General features: G+C 51.6%; 2 protein-coding genes and 1 non-coding gene across 6 annotated transcripts in view; 2 read left to right on the forward strand and 1 right to left on the reverse strand.

The window, feature by feature from the left end:
- Nucleotides 1-513: 513 nt before the first annotated feature.
- Nucleotides 514-9,029, reverse strand: Map1lc3b (microtubule associated protein 1 light chain 3 beta). The gene is made up of 4 exons (XM_021631150.2): nucleotides 8,875-9,029; nucleotides 5,268-5,323; nucleotides 2,574-2,680; nucleotides 514-2,012 (listed from the first exon to the last, which is right to left on the reverse strand). Exons 1-4 carry the CDS (start codon nucleotides 8,912-8,914, stop codon nucleotides 1,838-1,840), a joined length of 378 nt encoding a protein of 125 aa, XP_021486825.1. The 5' UTR covers nucleotides 8,915-9,029; the 3' UTR covers nucleotides 514-1,837.
- A 9,841-nt stretch (nucleotides 9,030-18,870) lies between these two features.
- On the forward strand, nucleotides 18,871-18,943 carry Trnam-cau (transfer RNA methionine (anticodon CAU)). Its single transcript has one exon. It is a non-coding gene; the product is annotated as a tRNA-Met (tRNA).
- Nucleotides 18,944-19,364: 421 nt separating this feature from the next.
- The window catches only part of Fbxo31 (F-box protein 31), a 30,667-nt gene continuing 30,321 nt past the window's right edge, over nucleotides 19,365-19,710 (forward strand). For 2 of the 4 annotated variants that reach the window (XM_060391851.1, XM_021631146.2), the window contains exon 1: nucleotides 19,365-19,703. In XM_060391851.1, coding sequence (XP_060247834.1) covers nucleotides 19,406-19,703 — 298 coding nt within the window. In that variant the 5' untranslated portion in view covers nucleotides 19,365-19,405. The remainder of the gene's footprint in view (nucleotides 19,704-19,710) is intronic. The other 2 variants (XM_060391852.1, XM_021631147.2) reach the window with 2 other exon arrangements.

Consider the following 19,710-nt stretch of genomic DNA (forward strand, 5'->3'; position numbering starts at 1 on the left):
TGAACAGGGTCCTCCCAGTATACACGCTTGACTTGAGGTTTCAGCCGCACACTCTTTGGCACTCGCAGAGCTCTGATGTGGTATGGCCTGCCCTGCTCTTCAGGAAGGGAGCCTGTAGCAGCAGTGCCTGGGGCTGACTGGTCAGTGTCTTTGCTGTGAGCTGCTGAGGCGGTGCTGTACCTGATGGCCTGTTTGCCACCCGGCGCAACCCAGGAGCAGCTTTGCCGAGCCAGCTGTCTGCTTTAAACTGAGGTTGGTCGTGCTGCCCCCTAGTGGCCCGCACGGGCAAAATCTCCCACATCACATTCATCCCTTGCCGGCGATGTGTGCCCTGACAGCTGGCAGATGGGTCAGCTATCCAGAGAATTTCAAAGCAGGAGCTGACGGCAAGGTGCTGGCCAATGAGAGTAAGCTGTCCATCGCCCCTCCCCTCCCCTCCCCAGCAAGAGCAGCCCGGGCAGACTGCAGGCCCCAGTTGACACGCTGACACCATGAGACCGCTCCCAGGATAGGTTGAGTTTCAGTTGTGCCTTTATTCACTTAGTGCATCAAAGTGTACAGGCGTCCTATAAATGAAGCCGCCCTCTGAGCAGCATTTTTTAAAGCAGTATTACAGGAATCCTTACTGATCGCACCATAGTTATAAAAACCAGGGACATAATGACACACAACCTACACAGGACAGGGCAGTGAGGCTTTACACAACGTAAAATAACATGGAGAGTTAGCAATTGGACAGCTGCATGCAGGGAGGGGTGGGGGTGCCTGTAAGGAGCGAGGCTGGAAGGTGGCTAGATGGGCTTCCCTCCATGACAGCAGGCAGCTCTCTCACTCAGATTCTCAGACAAAAGAGTGAGCAGGGTGGTCTGAATGTCCCAGTGGACCACATGCAGGAAGCAGTGACTTGCTTTAGTTGGAACTGGCCATAGATGTCCTTCAAGACCACGTGTCTCTTGATGCTGCTGTCTTCACAGCTGACGTGTTCTGACATGAAGTGGGAAAACCCCAACAGCTGTCTGACAACCAGCCTTTCAGTGATACACTAGCAAATAGCTGTAGCTGTGAGGCAAGTGCAGAGGCATTTGAACTTCCAAGTCCAGCCTACCATTTGCTAGCTGCACCCTAAGGCCAGCACTGCACACCTGCGTGCTCCCTTCCGTGCAGGCATGAACCAGACAAAAATCCAAACCAGGAGAAAAACAAGCAAACAAAAAAACCACTTTGCTCTGCAGTCTCTTAAGCTGGACCAATCGACCCTGACCAAGGCTGGAACTGGCCTCAGAGTACTGGTGTCTGTGAGCTTGCCTGCGCTGCTGAGGGTGAACATGGCGGTGCAGCTGCGGGGCAGGACCAGGCTCTTTGGAGTCATAACCTATATATCTGACCTGTTTGGGCAAAGCCAGAGCCCCCCTGGAGACCTCCACTAGGCAACCTGTGCCGAGGGACTGTTTAGGGAGACTTCTCTACTGAGTTTCAAGCCCTTTTAGAGAAGATAACAGGTCCCAGGAAGAGACTGCCCCTGATGCTGCTGTTCCATTTTTAAGTCCCTACTGGGGAGAAAATTGTCAAAATAACTTGGTCTTTTTATTGGCAACTTAGGATGCAAAGTATTTTATTTTTAAACTTCTAAAGTTTGAACACAAGATAGCCTAGTTTAGATGAGTTTCCAAGCTGAATGCGCTTGCATGGAGCTCAGTTTCTGGCTGATAAACAGTTCCTAACACCCTAGGTGGGCGCCTACGTTCTGATCTGTGAGAGGTGAGCTGACCAGCTTCTGCTGGTGACGTCCCTTTTTTCCTTGGTAAGGGCTTAACAAACATTACGCATTGTTCTGGTCTTACACAGCCAGGGCTCTCCCGAATGTCTCCTGGGAGGCATACACCATGTACAGGAAGCCATCTTCATCTTTCTCACTCTCGTACACTTCAGAGATGGGCGTGGACACGCTCACCATGCTGTGCCCGTTCACCAGGAGGAAGAAGGCTTGATTGGCATTGAGCTGTAAGCGCCTTCTGTGGAGAGAAAACAGTGGGGAGACTGAGGTCCCCTACCGTGTGCCCAATCTGGGTAACTAAAAAAGCCCCTGACTGGCAAAGCCACGCATGTCCACCGCGTTGTTCTCAGCTTGATACAGGCCCTGGCGATGGCTGCATCAGGGACTGGCTCTTTATCTGATGCCAGTTTAAAACTGTCATCCAAACAGCTATCGGTAGTCAAAATCTACAACTGGTCACAGCCTTTCAGCCTGCTGCAACTCTTGAGTCCACATTCTCTTACCAACTCCCACCGTCCAAACTTAAGTGTCCCCAACAGTTTACCAGGACGGCAGGATCACAAACTGGGGTCATCTGCAATCCACCACACCTAGCAATTGTAGTACTTTAAAAACTCATCCCCAGCAGGTATGTCCCACCCGCAGCCCCTCAGATGTGATGTCTTAAATATGCAGACTGCATTCACAGCTGTCCTGGAACATGCAGCTGCAGGCTGGACTCGAAAGCAGAGGACCTAAAGCTGCCAAGATGGGTAAAGGAGAAGTGTCACTCTGGGAAATAGGACAAGTGGCCAAATACCTAATTATCTTGATGAGCTCGCTCATGTTCACGTGATCAGGTACAAGGAACTTGGTTTTGTCCAGGACGGGCAGCTGCTTCTCACCCTTGTATCGTTCTATTATCACCTGTAGAGGCCAGAGACACTTAGAGCAGACACCCTCCCCACCCCCCATGCTGGGTGGCCCAGCTTGTGTCGTGCAGAGCTGGGCCTGACCCAGCCTTTTGTCTTCCCCACAGTGCTCCTATGACCAGCACTCATTTACGTCCTGCCACTGTCCCTGGCAAAATCTGCACGGGACATGTAACAGAGCCAGCAGGTACCCTTTTTGTTGTTTAAACTGTTTGTGCCAGGATTAACGCTGCATGCTACCACACCTGGCTACAGTTTTAAAAAAATCCCACACTGGAGTCCAGGATGGCCCTACCTACCCGTATCAGCCTCCTAAGCTCTAGGATTACAGACATAAGCCTCATACCCACTGTACTTGGCTCTAAGTTTTGTGGCTCATTAGATGGTTGTGAGCTGCCATGTGGGTGCTAGAACCAGACCCAGGTCCTCTGTGACAGCAACAAACGCTCTAAGCCACTGAGCATTTTTCTAGCCCCCAAAATAATTTTTCCAAAGCATATTTATTTGTTATAATTTATTCACTTTATATGCTGATTATATAGCCCTCTCCCTCCAAAATAATTTTTAAGAAATATTAAAAGCAGACTGGTGTGGTGGCACACGCCTTTAACTCCAGCACTTGGGAGGCAGAGGCAGGCTGCTATCTATGAGTCTGAGATCAGCCTGGTCTTCATAGAGAGTTCCAGAACAGCCAGAGTCACATAGAGACCCTATCCTAATAAATAAACAAATAGAAAATAAAAAATAAAAGAAGTTAAACACTAGGAATGGATATGGGGCACATATTTGTAATCCTAGAATTTAGAGTCTGAGGCAGTGAACTGCCTTGAATTCAAGGACAACCTGGATTAGCCAGTCTCAAAAACAAGCCAAGCCAAAGAGCTGCTACAAGATCTGAACACGGATGAGCCTTAGAACCCCAAGTGCACCCTTTTCCAGGTGCCATGGCCACCCACCTGAAGAACAGAAATCCATGCCTGGTCGCAGCGTGGTGGAGCGTTACCACCACATGCTGTTTCTGGAGGGAAGTGCTTGTCTGTACATGTCCCCTACACATGGTTCCTTCAAAGGCTGGTCTCAAGCTGGGGAGGTGGCTGGCTCAGAGGTTAAGAGCACCAGCTGCTTTTCAAAAGTCCTGAGTTCGATTCCTAGCAACCACATGGTGGCTTCCAACCATCTCTAATGAGATCTGGTGCCACTCTCTGGCGAGCAAGCACATATGCAGGCAGAACACTGTATACCCAATAAATAAATAAATCTTAAAGCTGCTAATCCCATCCCTGGAAAGACTGAGAGCTCCATCCAGTGGGCTGCTTGGAAGCATGGCATCCACAGGAAATGCCAGTTGTGGGTGCCACATACCCGGGTCCCCGGGGCAGACCCCCCAGCAGCAGAGCACAGACCAGTGAAGGAACACGTGACCACGGTGCTCCTTGAGAGGAGCGGAAGCAGGGACCACCCGCTGGGCTGGGCTGTGGACAGGTCCCAGCCCCTTGCTGGGAAGCCCCAGAGTGACACATCATGTAAGCTCCCTCTCCACTCCCTAACATCTGCTCTCCCCTTAGGCTCGTATTTGAGAAGATGTATAGTTCATGGTAGAAAACAGGCTGGCTGCTCTAAAATAGGCCTCTGCCCTCAAGGTTTCCAGCCTGGAAGGCCTGGGAGCCACCAGACACTGTGGCCACCCTATTCTCAGCTAGGCCCCACTGGGCTGGCTCTCATGCTCCCTTCATGTCATGAGAAGCTGAGCTGCTTCAAAGATCCTTCAGCTCCTGTGGAAGGAAGCCACTTGGGTACCGCTGAGACCACAGCCCTGCAGGAAACTGTGTGCAAACCCTGGCAGGCTCAGGCGCCTGTGCTTCCTACAAGTAGGTCCGGCAGGCACTCCAAAGTGAAGGACTGTTTCAGCCCAGGAAAAGCTCCTCACAGGACCTGGCCCAGGAAGCACACTCTGGAGAAGGGCTACCCCATGTGAGGACAGACAGGAAGTGTCCAACCAGTGCAGAACATGCCCCGCCTCCCCCACCCTGCAGCAACAGTCCCAGCCCCTCCCTTATCAACTTTTTCCTTGCAGTAAAGAATGATGGACAGGGCTGGTGAGAAAACCACACCAGGACACACCTGCAGGACCTGGCTGGGGCTCCACTGGGACAGCTGACCCCCTAACAGGACTAGCTGGAGAGCACAGCCACTTTGGGCGCTGGCCTGTCCATGCCTGACTGCAGTGAGGTCTACATCCAGGGGACACTGAGTCTGGGGTGCTGATGGCTGGCTGGCGGTAAGTCCCCTCTGATCTGTAACGCAGCTGGGCCACCGTGGAGGACTACTGATTCCCACAGGAGCCACCCTCACCGCCTTAGTGGATTGGTGTTTAGTGGTGCCAAGCTTGGGCCCTAGGTTCAATCCCTGACACCAGAGAAAAGCAAAGAAAAAGCAAAAATGGTCTGGCCCACACGCCCCTTTCCCCTTTGACATGCTCACAAGCAGCAAGCAGATTAGGAGGCATATGGTTAGTGGGTACACAAGCCTGAGAGTCTGGTGGGATCAGCCCCCCCCCCCAGTATCACAGCAAGAGAACCTACCGGGATTTTGGTGGGGTGCTGTTCGCGGATCAGGCGGACATCTTCCACTCTTTGTTCTGCAAGAAAGGAAGGGACACAGTGATGTCAGGGGCCATGCTGCCAGTCTCTGCGGCTGACTGTCCTGCGTTGAGGCAGGGCAGAGCAGTGACAGAGGCAGTCAGGGGAACCAACAGCAATGGCAGATCTATTGGCAGGGCCAGAGGGTAAAGCCCCCATTGCAAGGGGCTGCAAACCCAGATGTACAGCCACACAGAACAGGTTGACTGGGTAACCTGGGGAAGGGGGTGTCTCTCAATCCCCCCTCTGATTACTTCTACCACCCCGGTCAAGTCTGTTTATTTTTCAGCTTGGGTAAACCAAGGACTGATGCAGTTTTTATCAGTGTCGGAAGGAGAGGACTGGCGGTGATTGCTTTCTGAGGCAGTCTAGATCCCAGGCTGCGTCAACTGGAGACCCTCTTGCCTGAGTTTTCCCAGAGCTGCAATTAGAGCTGTGCAGCCACCCGGGCCACCATGTGAAATGTTCTCAAAACACAGCCCCAAGATCGGAACACCATAATGTCTACTGGTGAATACTTTTCTGAGATTGTCTCCTTTTGCATTGCTTGGTTTTTGAAACACGGTCTCCTGTAGCACAGCCTGGCCTCAAACTCACCAGGTAGCTAAGGATGACCTTGACCTCCTTCTCAGCCTTTACCTCACAAGTGCGGGGGGGGGGGGGGGGAAGGCCTGCAGCCACTCTTATCTTCATTCTCAACACTGTACCAGGCTTCCTGCACTGCAGGCAGTGGCAGCTGGCTGTAACTGCTGGAGATGGCCTTGCCCTGCTCGCTCCTCTCAGGCACTGGCTGACCTCACAGCACCACTTCTCCCTGGCACCCACAGATGGGACAGGACCATCTACACTTGGCTTTCTGCCTCAGTCCAGAAGAACCCTCCACTGCATCCCCGAGGAATACTCCAAGGTTTAGTCACTGCAATTAAGTCATTCTTACAAATTCTAGCTGCTTACATACCTGGCATACATTCTACGCTTCGGAGCTGCAGCACTGGCTCAGCAGTTGAGAGCAGCTCCTCTCCAAAAGGATTCAGGCTCAGTTCCCAGCACCCACAGTGGCTCACAGCCATCTGCAACTCCCTTTTCTGGCCTCCATGAGCACAAGGCATGCATATGGTGCATAGACATTCATGTAGGCAAAAGACCCATACACAGAGAATAAAAATGAAAAGCCTAATTCACAGTACCTCTAACCCCAGCTGGGGAAGCCCAAGGTCAGTGTGAACTACAACATAAAACTTAAAAAGGTGCTCAGTGGTAGCACACACTTAATCCTAGCATTCAGAAGGCAGAGGCAGGTGGATACAAATTTGAGGCCAGCCAGGTCAAGGCCACATCAAAAAACACATCTCGAAAAACAACAAACAAACAGAAAGCCAGGCACAGTGGTACACACCTTTAATCCCAGAACTCAGGAGGCAGAGACACAAAGGTCTCGGTAAATTCAAGGCCAGCCCAGCCTACATAATGAGACCCTGTGTTTAAATCAACAACAACAAAAGCCCTTAGCCTAGCACATAAGATGGGAGCACTCAGAGCAAAGTGCTGTTAAAGGTGGTAACTGGAGAAGGAGAAGTGGCAGGCCACAGGGATCAAACCAACAGAAAACAGTGTCATTCCGATTTGTCCCAAAGGGAAAGACAGGAATAGCTGTCTTCATTAATGAAACAAGGGACAGAACTGATGGCCGTAGGACCTGCTCTGCCCCTGCTGGCTGTGGGGAACCGGAACTGGGGGATGCCTGGAAGAGCTGGGATGCTCAGGCATGCTGGTGGCCTTTCAAAGCACACGGCTGTCCAGGGGCCAACATTTTGTATCAAAGCCTGCAATGACATGCTTATCAGGTCTCTCTGCAGACATTGGACCGGGCAACCAGAGACAGCTTCAGCATCTCCATGTCCCACAACCAGGCTTGTACAGAACATGACCAACAACCAAAGAAAAGCCACAACACGGCAGGGAACTGCTGGAGGGCCAGCAAGGTTAAAGCCTGGACTCCTTTCCTTAAGCCTCTGGGAACCAAGAGTCCCAGATAAGCAGAGGGGAGACGTCTAAGGAAGTCTTGTTTTACTAGTGTTCTAGAAAAATAGATGCCACCCCGCCCCCACTGCTCAGTTACATCCCTGACTTGAGCCCAGCCCTGAGTGATAGCTTAGATTCCTGAACTACCTAGGTGTTCTGTTTGTTTTGAGAGAGGGACGGCTTCACTATGTAGACCAGGCTGGCCTCAAACTCAGACTGGCCTGCCTCTGCCTCTCCAATGCTGGGATTAAAGGCATGGATCCCAACAGCTGGCAGCTTATGTTTGATGGGAATCTTGCTCTCCCTAGAGCTATTTATTTCGTCTCAGCACACAAACTTCCCAGGAAACACACCCAGTTCACTGAAGTTTAGGACCATCTGAAAAAATAAAAATAAAAAGGGGAGGCAAACACTGGGTCACCACAGGGCGGTGTGTGTGGGGGGGGACAGTGAAGCCACTTTGCGAAAAGTGAACCCCAAAATCACTTGATGAATTCTAACTTGAAATTGGTCGTGTCTAAGCATCTGCAAGGGTGAACGGCCTCCAGGCAGTCTCAGTCCCCTTCCAGGGCTTGGGGATGATGGCTCCTTACTGGAAGCGTAAGAATTTATGACAGAAAGCTAATGGGATTCTGCCACTAGGCGGATCCTGAGCGCCACTGCCCTAGGCCCCACCCAGGTTCTCCGGCTACAAAGGGTCTGTTTGGGGTGAGCCCTACAGTAAGCACACCCCTCGGTCTGGATTAGAGGACACTCCAGAGTTCCTAAAGAAATATCTCTAGACTCACTGAAGAAGACTGGTCTTGGCCTCCTCAAAGGGGCCGCTCCGCCTGTCTGTGCGGCAAACGCCTGAACTGTCAAGTGCCCACAGTCAGGACCACGAAAGTCCAGCGCAAGGAAAGCCGCAGCCATCAGATGCCCGCGCTTTCTTGCGGAGAGAACGAAGGCGAACTCGGGGAAAACACGCCAAACCAGACGAAGCCTTGGAGGGCTTCACCCCTCGGCCACTCTGGGGACCCGCGTCCCGGCTAGCCGTGCTCGCCTCATTCTCCCCACCCTCGCTGGTTTCTCGAAGAGTGTCCCAGGATAACTAAAGACCACTATAAGCACGCAAAACAGCTGTTAAGTCTCCGTTCCGAGACAAAGGCCACCTCTCCTACACAAACGTCCCTAGGCGCCTGCGGGCGCGGAAGCGGCTGGGTGCTGCCCCAAGGGCTTGCGGGGCGCTCGGCCCACTAAGGACACAGCCCTGAGCGCCGCGGCTGCGGTGCCCTCCGCCACCCGGGTCGGGTTTCCAGTCCCGCGGGGGACGCCGAGCCCACCGACGACAGACGGCCAAAGCCACGCGCCGGGCCCGGGCTACCCCGGGGGACTGGCCGGCGGGGAGCGCCAGGCCGAGGGAGGGAGACGGAGACCCCACCGGCCCCGCCGCGACCCGGCCCCGCACGACACCCACCGTGATCCCGCCCTCCTGCCGTCCCGGCTCCGCCCGCCCTCCCACCCCCTCCCCCGGGCCCGCGGCGCGCACCGAAGCTCCGGCGCTGCTTGAAGGTCTTCTCGGACGGCATGGCGCGGGGGTCCCAGGGCGAGGATCTGGCTCCCGCGACGGCCGCTTCCCTTGTGTCTACCTCAGCCCGCAGCCGAGTCAGGTGACCCACGGCGCGTCCGTGAGGGCGGGACCGAGGGCCCCGACGGCCGCCATGATTGGCGTGGCGGAATCCTAGGCGGGGCGCCTGCGTGTCAGCGGCCCAGGGACAGCCCTCCTGCGCATGCGCCGGCTGCAGTGGGCGCTTGTTGGTGAGCGAGCATCTTTGTGTGCGTCCCTGTGCTGGGTGCCGGTGTGGTGTTGACGTGCAGACCTAATTCCCCCTTGCCCACGCATCTCCCCGCCCCTGCGCCTCTGTTTTTTTGTTTTGTTTTGTTTTTCGAGACAAGGTTTTTCTTGACTGTCCTGGACTGTCTTTGTAGACCAGGGTGGCCTCGAACTCACAGAAAAAACGCCTGCCTCTGCCTTCCATAGTGCTGGGATTACAGGTGTGCCCGGCTTCGCCTGTTTTTGACATTCCTAAATTGCCCAAAACGGCTGACTTGAGGGCTTGCCTGCTTAATCTTTATGTTTATGGGCTCCAAGACGTCAGGAGACTTCTTTGTTGAATCTGATCTTGTGGCCCCTTCCCCTGCGGGTCCTCTGTGGCCACTAACACAAATAGGTACCTCCACATTGAACTTGCAGAAAAGCAAGGTCTCAGGAGTTACAGACTTTTGCTGGACGGCAAGGTCATTTATTACGTGTTCTAGCAAAAAAGAAAAATGACAACCCCACCTAGTCATGCCCACTTTCCCTTCCTGTACAGCCCTTCTGTGTACCGAAGCTTCTGAGCATGGAGTTTGTGGGCAGGGCTCACCTAGACTTCCCAGGGTGCCAGCCTCACTTCCTTTCCGCCACCTCTCCTCCCAAGCTTTTGATATGTGTGAGCAATCAGACTGGTCCAGGAGCACCAGCAGAGGCCCGATCCAGCTAGGATCCACCTTGAAAACTCGAGAAGGACAGTTCTGTCTGGAGACCTTTATCTCATCGGTCCCTTCTGTAACATACTTCCACCTCAGGTGACCCCCGGGTGGCTTTATCACAGGTCTGTCCCCACTTTGACCCCTGCTGACTGCCTCACTGCTGCGCCTGGCTCCTCAGCCATGGCTGCCTCCAGTCTGGGACAGTTTTCAATCCCATGGGGCCCTCAGTGTGTCAGCCAGTCTTAGCACTTTCTTTAAAGCCTCGGGCTCCCTGTGAGAGGCAACACTGCCTTGCAACTTCAGTTTGTAAGAGCTGGTGAGAGGTATAGAGTGCAAACCAACAGTGTTGAGCAGCCATCACCCACCTCTGTGCAATGCCGCGTCTGTGCCAGCTTGTGTCCTTGTAGCTCTACTGCCTGGCCCTGCACTGGCCCTGCACCGCAGACTTCCTCCTTTGACTTTGGAAGCAACCTCTTTCACATGCTGTTTGTCAAAGGGATTGAGGGTACAGGAAACATCCAAAACATATTATCTAGGAAACTCACAGGACTGTTCATTTGTGTTTGTTTGTTTCCTTGCTTGGCATTGTTGTTTGCTTGAGGGCTGTGTTTTGTATGAAACACCTGGCCTGAGGCAAAAGAGAGCAGACTGAAAGTCAAAAGGGAAGCCATGCCTGGTGGCTGAAGGCATCCTAGCACTCTGGAGGCTGAAGTGGGAGTATCAGAAATTCAAGGGCAAGTTGGGGGCTCAGCCCTTTAATCCCAGCACCAGGAGGGGAGAAACAGTCTGGTCTCTGTGAGTCTGAGGCAGCCTGTTCTACACAGCAGGTTCCTACACAGTGAGAACCCCTCTACAAAAAAAGGGAAGGGGTGAGGTAGGGGGCTAATGGCATGGTTTAGTGGGTAAGAGCACTGGCTGCTCCTGCTGAGGACCCAGACCCACACTGCAGCTCCAGGGGATCTGACACCCTCTTCCAGCATCCTCGGGCACCGTGCACCCACACGGACTCCAGCAAACACTCCTACACACAAAATGAAAATCTTTAAAACAACCCACCAAACAATAATAGTCCAAAGCCAGCCTCAGCTACTTGATAAACCCCCAGTTTCTCCCTTTGAGACAGGGTCTCTCTATGAATCCCTGACCTGGAACTCACTCGGTAAACCTCCTGACCTTGAACTCATAGAGATCACGTGCCTCTGCCTCCTTAGTGCTGGGATTGAAAATGTGAGCCTCCCTACCCCACCCATTGTAGCCCTATCTCAAAAGATAAACAAAAAGAATGGAGGCAGCCTAGCTAAAATTGATGGCTCAATCCTAAAATGAAACTGGGATTAGCTAGGCGTGGTGGCCCTTGATCCAGCACCCAGGAGGGAGAGACAGGCAGATTTGCTGAGTTCCAGGACAGCCAGAGTTTTTCAGTGAGATGCCCTCCACAAAAAAACCTCCAAAAAAAAAAAAAAAAAAACACAAAACAGGGAATGTAGAGCCATATCCAAGCTAGTCTGGTGTTAGCTAGTCAGTTTCCTATTGTCTGTCCACACTTGAGTAGGAAAGTGATCTTGAAATGGCCAGTGTAGCACTGCTGGTTTAGTTTAGTTTCCGTTTGTTTGTTTTTGATGCTTTCTTTAGCCTTTTCAAGCTATAAAACTCATCTCCTGCACTTGGCCCAGGAAAACACAGTACTGATTTGTAGAATGAACTGTTGCCTGACCTCAGAACAACAGAAACCAAAGCAAATTAAAATCTTCAAGGCCCAGGGGATGGTACCAAGTGGTATAGTGTTCTCTGTGCAAGACTCTGGGTTTGAGTCCTAAAACACAAAACAGCAACAGCAACAACAAAACCCTTCAGGTTGTAGCTTTGTTCTCTAACAACAAAGGAGCTGCTTACTTTTCTGGGTGTTTGTGACAGTAAGCCTTGCCTGCTGAAGACTTTATTAACTACTGCTGTGTATGAAATGTATGTGTGTGTGTGTTTTGCTGGGCAGTGATATTGCACATGCCTTTAATCCCAGCACTTGGGAGGCAGAGGCAGGTGGATTTCTGAGTTTGAGACCAGCCTGGACTACAGAGTGAGAAGGAAGAAAGAAAGAAAAGAAAGAAAGAAAGAAAGAAAGAAAGAAAGAAAGAAAGAAAGAAAGAAAGAGAGAGAGAAAGAGCAAGAAACAGAAAGAGACAGAGAGAAAGAGAAAGGAAGGGAAGAAGAAAGAAAGAGAGAAAGAAAGAAAGGAAGGAAGAAAGAAAGAAAGAAGGAAAGGGAGGGAGGGAGGGAGGAAGGAAGGAAGGAAGGAAGGAAGGAAGGAAGGAAAAAAGAAAGAAAGAAAGACGGGTTTTGTGTTGCTGAACTACACAAAATGTAAGGAAAGAAAATGTCATATCTGGCTTGTGGAAATGGGGAGAGGGAAAGAAGGATATTTGCCTTCCCCAGGCAACCCCAGAACCCCAGGATTCTCTCTTATCAACAAAGATTTGCAGAAGTGATGGCTAGGGTTGCTCTTTGGTTTTGCAATGCTGATCTTACACCTTTGAAAGCTCCTTTGAGCCTCCCCAAATTCTCACTGCAGTGACTCTAGAACCATATATCCCAACACTGTGAGAAGAAAACAAACCAAAAGAGGGGTGGGGGTGGGGGCGCGTAATGGTGCTTTACAAGTCTTGCCTTCCCTAGGAGAGAGGCAGTTTAGACCTACAGTACAGGTTCTATTCAGACCACGTTAAGTTTTCTTCACATACAAACACAAGAAGCCAACTCATGGATTTGCAAACAAGAATGTGCCTGAGTGCACACGAATCAGTTCACCTGACTCTCTTTGGTTTTTCTTCAGTAGTGCAAGGAGTTGGGCCAGGGCCTGGTACCTGCTAGGCAAGTAAGCCAGCACCCTCAGTGCCTGCCTAGCTTCCAAAAGACCCCGAGCTTTATCCCCAGTCAAAAGATGCATGGTTTATATAATACATTGAGCACGACTTATTTTTAATATTTATTTTTATGTATGAGTTTTATCTGAATGTGTTTCTGTACATCGTGTGTGTGTGGCACCCACAGAAGCTGGCATTGGATCCTCTGGAACTGGAGTTACAGACTGTGAGCTGCCCTGTGGGTTCCGGGAACTGAACCCAAGTCCTCTGGATGCTCTTAACCCCTGAGACATCGTTCAAGCCCCACAGTATAATTTATTTTTAATATGTAATAGTATTCTTCTCCCTGAGATTGTCCACATACAGAAAAGCAAGAACACAGCCTTTTAATAGATTTATTGTTTACTCACAGAATTTCTCGGGCTTTTAAATTTAACTACTAACTGGGTGTGGTAGGGCACACCTTTAAGCTCAGCACTCTGGAGGCAGAGGCAGGAGGATCTTCTGTGAGTTCCAGACCCTCCTGCTCTACCTAAGGAGACTTTGTCTAGACATAAGAAGTAAAAACAAGCGTATCAACCAAATTGCTTCTTCTTGAACCCAAGCAGTGGCACTTTGAAAGTTTCCGACCCCACTGCTAGTTCGTACGAGTAGGTGAATGACAAAACATCTGGAAACCAACGTTTGTTCCCAGGGAGGAACCTAGGCGGGAACCTGAGCACTCCGGAACACGGAAAGCCAGGAGCCAGTACACCAGAAGCCGGCGGACACTTCCGCCCGCAGCGCAGAGCCGCGGTGCCACACTCAACATGGAGAACGCGGGGTGCCGAGCGCTCTCAGGGCTGCGGGGCCAGCGCACGCCCCGCCCCGCCAACATCTCTTTCTGATTGGATGAAGCCGGCCATCGGCTTTGTTATCTGGGAAGCTATTGACTAGTTGTGCAGTCAATCTTAGCGTCACCTGTTCTTTAGAACAAGTAAACAAGAATTGCTCAAGAGCGTCCAGGGGAGTGGGGCAGCTTGTCCCGGGGGCGACGGTGGCCTCGGGGCGTCTGGGTCAAGGCTGCGGTGTCGCTCAGTGCATACTCGCCGCGGGGCCGTTGAGGCTTGCAAGGTGGCTGCGCGTCAGCTCCATCCCGACGCCTTGTGCTGGGCCTTTCCCGCACTTTCTGCCACTACACTTGTGCATCTGACTCCTGGCATGGGCTATGTTTTTATGTAGCTCAGAGGGCTCATACTGTAGCCCAGATTGGCCTCGAACTCATTTCTCACCCGCTGCTTCAGCCTTCTGGGTGCTGAGATTGCAGGCACAGGCATGAGCCACCGTGATTACCCGAAGTCGACTTGTTTTTTTGAAACTGGGTTTCATGTACTCTAGGCTTGACTTCCAGTGTAGCCAATGGTAAACTCCTCCTGATTCATCAATCTCTACCTTCCTAGTGTTGGGATTACAGCTCTCTCTCTCTCTCTCTCTCTCTCTCTCTCTCTCTCTCTCTCTCTCTTTCATCTTTACAGGCAACCCACTGAAAAATACAGTTTTCTTTTAATTTCCTCTCACTAACACATCATTGTTGCAATCCTTCCTTTTGGTAGGAATTCAAGGCTGCAAAAGCATCTTAAGGGCCTGTGGCCACTGCTGGTGTCTTTTGCCATCTCCCCACAATCTGTGCCAGAGTCTACACTGCTCTTTCTCCTTCCTGGCCAGGACCCATTGGTTGCTTGTGTCTGGTGGTGGGCAACCTTGCAATGCCTGCGTTCTGCCCTTCAGTCACTTCCCTTACTCTTCCCTCTCGTTTCTTTCCACAGTCTTCATCCCCTTCAGGGTTCCCTTTCTACTTTTATGTCCAAGAACACACACATTTAAATCTAGGGTCCACATATGAGAGATTCTTTCTGAATCTGGCTTGTGTCTCTTGATAGACCTACCTTCAGTTCCATCTATTTTCCTGCAAACGCCATAATTTTGTTAATCTTTACAGCTAAATGGAATTCCATTGTGGCTCTGTGGCGTGTGGACATGCCCTCCGAGGAGTCCTTCGGGTGTGCACCCAGGAGTGGCATAGCTAGAGATAGTTCTGGTTTTAGATTTTTGGAGGAACCTTGATAATGATTTCCATAGCATCTGCACCAGTTTTTATTTCCAGTAGCACTATGAAGAGTCCCACAATTTCCTTCCTTCCTTCCTTCCTTCCTTCCTTCCTTCCTTCCTTCCTTCCTTTTTTGTTTTTCTGAGACAGGGTTTCTCTGTGTAGCCTTGGCTCTCCTGGACTAACTTGGAGGACCAGGCTGGCCTTGAACTCCTTCACAGCCATCTGATCTGCCTGCCTCTGCTTCCCAGACTGCTGGGACTACAGGGGAGCACTACCTTGCCTGGCCTCACCATTTTTTTTTCTTTCAAATGCCCCCCTTTTTATCAGAAGGTTTGTAAGAGGAACTTGGTTATATGTAGAGCTATCTATGCAACAGAGATTGATAAACTTTATGCACTATTTAACTCTCACTTGTGCATATCAAATGCTAAACCAAAACAAAATGTGTTTGTGTAGCACGTAACCTAATCTTGCGTATTTATCAGCATGCCACGCTGTACTACAAGCCTGAGCTGGCTTCCCAAAACACGACTTTCAGCATTGCATCATCCTCCATGGCCTGGCTTCATCTCCTGTTTCATCTTCTGCTCAGATTCCAGTCTGGCCTGAGCCTTCCTTCCATCCTCTCTGTCTGCTCAGCCCCTGATTCCTGGCAGGCCTTTGCTCTCCTGTCTTCCAAAAAGCCACTGCCTGGCTCAGCTTTCAGCTTGCTTAGCCGAGTTAGTACTTAGCAAGTACCTGCCCATTCTTTCTAGAACAGTGTACCTCTTGTGTTTTTCTTCTCGATAACTTCATTTCTTTATACCTGTATATATTCTTTATATTTTATATCCTTTGTAATTTTTCTCTTTTTTTTTTTTTTTTTTTTAAACAGGTCTCACTTCTGCCTCCCAAGTGCTGGGATTAAAGGTGTGTACCACCTCAGAGGCCTTCTCTGTTTTCTATAATGTTTGATGTTGGGGATTGAAATCAAGGTCTATGCACTTTCTGTAATCACAAATGCTGCTTCCCCAAAGATCCTTTTTTTTTTTTTTTTGAGCATCCCAACAAATACAGTTTCCTTAAGCATTATTCACTGACTTGCAGAATAACGTATGCTGTGTAGATTTGAGTCTGTGTATCATTTATTTATTTATTTGAGACAGGCTGTCTCTGTGTAGCCCTGGCCCTCTTGGAACTCTGTAGAGCAGGCTGGTGTTGGCCTTCAGTTCAGAGAGCCTTGTCTGTTACTGTTTAGTTGCTGAGTTCCAGAAGTCACACTGTGAACATACGCACAATTATTTTTCTAAAGAGGAAAACTTAATCAAATTATTTGATGTTTTAATAAGCTCTCAGCTCCTCTAGGGAAAGCTGTGCTGCGTTAAGCCTTTTCTGTCCAGCTCCTCTTATTGACATTGTGGGTCAATTGATATTGTGGGTCATTGATATTTCTTTCTTTCTTTGTGTGTGTGTGTGTGTTTTTGTTTTCAAGACAGGGTTTCTCTGTGTACTACTGGCTGTCCTGGACTCACTTTGTAGACCAGGCTGGCTTCAAAGTCGGCGTGTGCCACTGTGCCCGGCTTTGTTGTGGATATTTCTTGAGGCAGGCTGTCACCTGTAGCCCAGTGAGTTGCCTGCCTGAGCTTCTGTTATGGGTCTGGGGTTGTTCAGACATTAGCCATGACCACTAATAAAGTTTAATAAGAGGAGGCTTTTTATTTCTGGCACTGGACTGATTGGAGTCAGATCTGCACCTGAGGTTTATAAAGGCAAAAATCGTAAGAGTACATGTATTCTGTCTACATGTAGATAGGATCTAATTTTGACATATATGTTTTGCAGTTGTTTGCTTTTTTTTTTTTTTTTTTGAGACATGGTTTCTCCGTGTAGCCTTGACTGTCCTGGACTTGCTTTGTAGACCAGGCTGGCCTCAACTCACAATGATCCACGGAGTCATCTTTAGAGCAGAGTAAACAAGTTTGGTTTGAAAAGCAGAAATGGTAGTTAGTTTAAGACCGGTTTCATTTATTTATTTAATTATTTTGGTTTGATTTTTCAAGACAGGTTTTCTCCGTATCGCTCCCTGGCTGTCCAGGCTGGTCTCAGACTCGCAGGGATCCACCTGCGCCTGCCTCTGCCTCCCAAGCACTGGGATTAAAGTCGTGCCTCACCATGCCTGGCTATGACCTACTGTGCGTTCTTGCTGGAACAGCAACATTTACAAGATGGGTCAATTTAAGAAAACTCTTTGCTGGGCCACACCTCTAATCCCAGGGCTGTGGAGGCAGAGGCAGGTAGATCCCTGACCTTTACACCAGTCTATTTTGCAGAGCAAGTTAGGGACAGCCATGGCCACACAGAGATACCCTGTCTTGAAAAACAAACAAAACAAACAAGAATAGACTTCAGTGTCTGGGGAAAAGCGAAGTTCTAAGCCTGTCCAAGCTAGGGCTTTACATGTTAGAGGCATGTTTTGCTTTTCTAAACTTGGAAGGTTAAGTATCTCTCTTCCGCAGGGTCTGGGTTACAGGAGCTTACCGCCCCCCATCCCAGCCGGCTTTGTTTTTGATTTCGGACAGACCAAGATGTAAACAGAGCAAGTGTCGCGCTTTGGAAGGAGGGGTGCGCGCAGAGCAGTGGTGCCCAGTCTAGCCCAGCAGCTGCAAAGGCTGATGCAACCACGAGCACCTTCCGTCCACTGCCGCCCGGGGTTCCTCATTCTTCAGCGTGACACCTTGTTTGTTTTCATTTCAGGGACTGGGAGAGCAAACACGCCTTCCCCACGTGCTGCCCCGCCCAGAGGTGTTTCTAATAACCCTTAACCTTTGCTCAGGGATAACGTGGCGTCCCCTGGGGACAACACGGGAGGAGCCTTCCTAGAAGGGGTGGTTTTGAACCTGGGCGGAGAGTGTGGGGTCCGGGTAGACTGGTAACCGTGGTCTCCAGGGGACAGCGCTGCTTCCCCGCCCCCCAGGGTAGCCAGTGAGGAGGTGGACAGGAATGGAGGCGGCACTAGCTCGGGCCAGGATGCCTGTGACGTGGGGAGGAGTCAGCGAGGTCAGGGAATACTTTCCAGTAAGTGAGCAACACCGAACGCGCTGGCGTTTTGTTTATGTGCTAGCACGCAGAGGAACAGCGCCCATGAAGCACGCGGGCCGGTGAATCCGGTCTCAGGGGTCAGTGTATCGTGGGCCCTGGCTCTCAGAGCTGCCCATGAACTGCTGGGCAGGAGGGTTCAGCTTGGAGTGGACACTGCAGGCTCCAGCCACATGCTCACACGAAGCTTGCTCTCCCCATGGGCCTCAACACCGGATGAAGAGGCATCTTGTGCTCAGCCACACTCTTACACGATGCTCATATTATTACGGAATTTACGTTTATTATCTATCATCTATCTATTTATTTTTGACATGAAATCTTGCTGTGTAGCTCAGGCTGTCCTGAAAGTCCCCATCCTCCTGCCTCATCTACCTAAGGACTAGTGTAACAGGTCACCAAATGGAGCCTTTGCTTAACGTGGTTAGTCAAATCAGTTAATGGATAGGGCAGTATCTGTTCGCTTGTGTGTGTGTGTGTGTGTGTGTGTGGGTGGGTGAGAACAGTATATAAATGAGCTACAACGGGGCACAGGTCCGAGATAACCAGAACATCACCTTGGCTCTTTTGAGACAGGGTCTAATGTAGCCCAGGCTGGCCTCAAAATCACTAAGTAGCCAAGGGTGACCCTGATATTCTCATCCTCCTGCCTCTGTCCACGGTCCCCAAATTGGGATTAGAGGCCATCATGCAAACGGCTAATTTTAAAAAGAAGTTGTATAGTCACACAGGGTCATGAAACAGGGTGCTGCGGAGGAGTCATCCTTCCCAGAAAGGGAAGTTTCTAGATGTTTTGTGCTGCGCAGGGAAACGCGAGCTGGAGAGCAGGTTGGGGACACCAGGAACTCCCACGTCCCTGAGCACCAGACCTTTCTTCTGCAACCAAGGCAGCCACCGGGACCGGTTAGTTTCGGCCCAGCGTTGCTAGGAGACGGTAGCTGCGAAGCCGCCACCTGTGCAAAGGCCCTGGCAGCGCGGCATTCACCAAGGAGCCTCGTTAGCGCAGTAGGTAGCGCGTCAGTCTCATAATCTGAAGGTCGTGAGTTCGATCCTCACACGGGGCATCCTGCAACTTTTTGCCTTTAATCTGCCGCAAAAGGGGTCAGTGGAGGGATTTCTGAAAAGGGTGTGGTCATGCCGAGGGCGGGGCTTTCCGGAGTTGAGCCCTGCCAACCTTTTCTTTCAGCGAGCAGCCCAACGCTCTGGGGCGGAACCTGGAAATAGGGTATGGTGACATCCAGGGGCCAGGGCCGCGGAGGGGGCGTGGCCACACGCGGGGCGGGGCCCCAGCTCATGGGGCGGGGCGGGGCATCTGGGTGGGGCTTGAAGCGAGGGAGTGAGCAAGTCGAGGGGCGGGGCTTGTCTCCCTCTCGGGGCGGGGCAAATGTCCGCGGAAGGGTCGGAGGGCGTGGTCACGTTTGGGGCGGAGCTCGAGGCTCCAGCCGGCCGGTCCCCGGCCATCCCGCCGCCTACGCAGTGCGCTGTGCGTGCGCGCTCGCGTGCGCGCGTCCGCGGTGGTGGCGGGCATGGCGGTGTGCGCTCGGCTCTGCGGCGTGGGCCCCGCGCGTGGGTGCCGCCGCCGCCAGCAGCGCCGCGGCCCTGCCGAGACGGCCGCGGCGGACAGCGAGGCGGACACTGACCCCGAGGAGGAGCGAATCGAGGCGGGGCCGGCGCGCTGCTCCCTGCTGGAGCTCCCGCCGGAGCTGCTGGTGGAGATCTTCGCCTCGCTGCCCGGCACCGACCTGCCCAGCCTGGCGCAGGTCTGCAGCAGGTTCCGCCGCATCCTGCACACGGACACCATCTGGAGACGGCGCTGCCGCGAGGGTGAGCG

Source organism: Meriones unguiculatus, chromosome 10 (assembly GCF_030254825.1).
Source record: "Meriones unguiculatus strain TT.TT164.6M chromosome 10, Bangor_MerUng_6.1, whole genome shotgun sequence".
Taxonomy (NCBI): Eukaryota; Metazoa; Chordata; class Mammalia; order Rodentia; family Muridae; genus Meriones; species Meriones unguiculatus.

Bases quoted from the DNA above. Each gene is read 5' to 3' on its own strand.
- Map1lc3b (XM_021631150.2), bottom strand. From the start codon at position 8,914: ATGCCGTCCGAGAAGACCTTCAAGCAGCGCCGGAGCTTCG. The intron at 2,681-5,267 runs GTAGGTTCTCTT...TGGCCTCTACAG, and splicing joins AGCACCCCACCAAAATCCCG to GTGATAATAGAACGATACAA. The intron at 2,013-2,573 runs GTATTTGGCCAC...TTCTCTCCACAG, and splicing joins GAGCTCATCAAGATAATTAG to AAGGCGCTTACAGCTCAATG.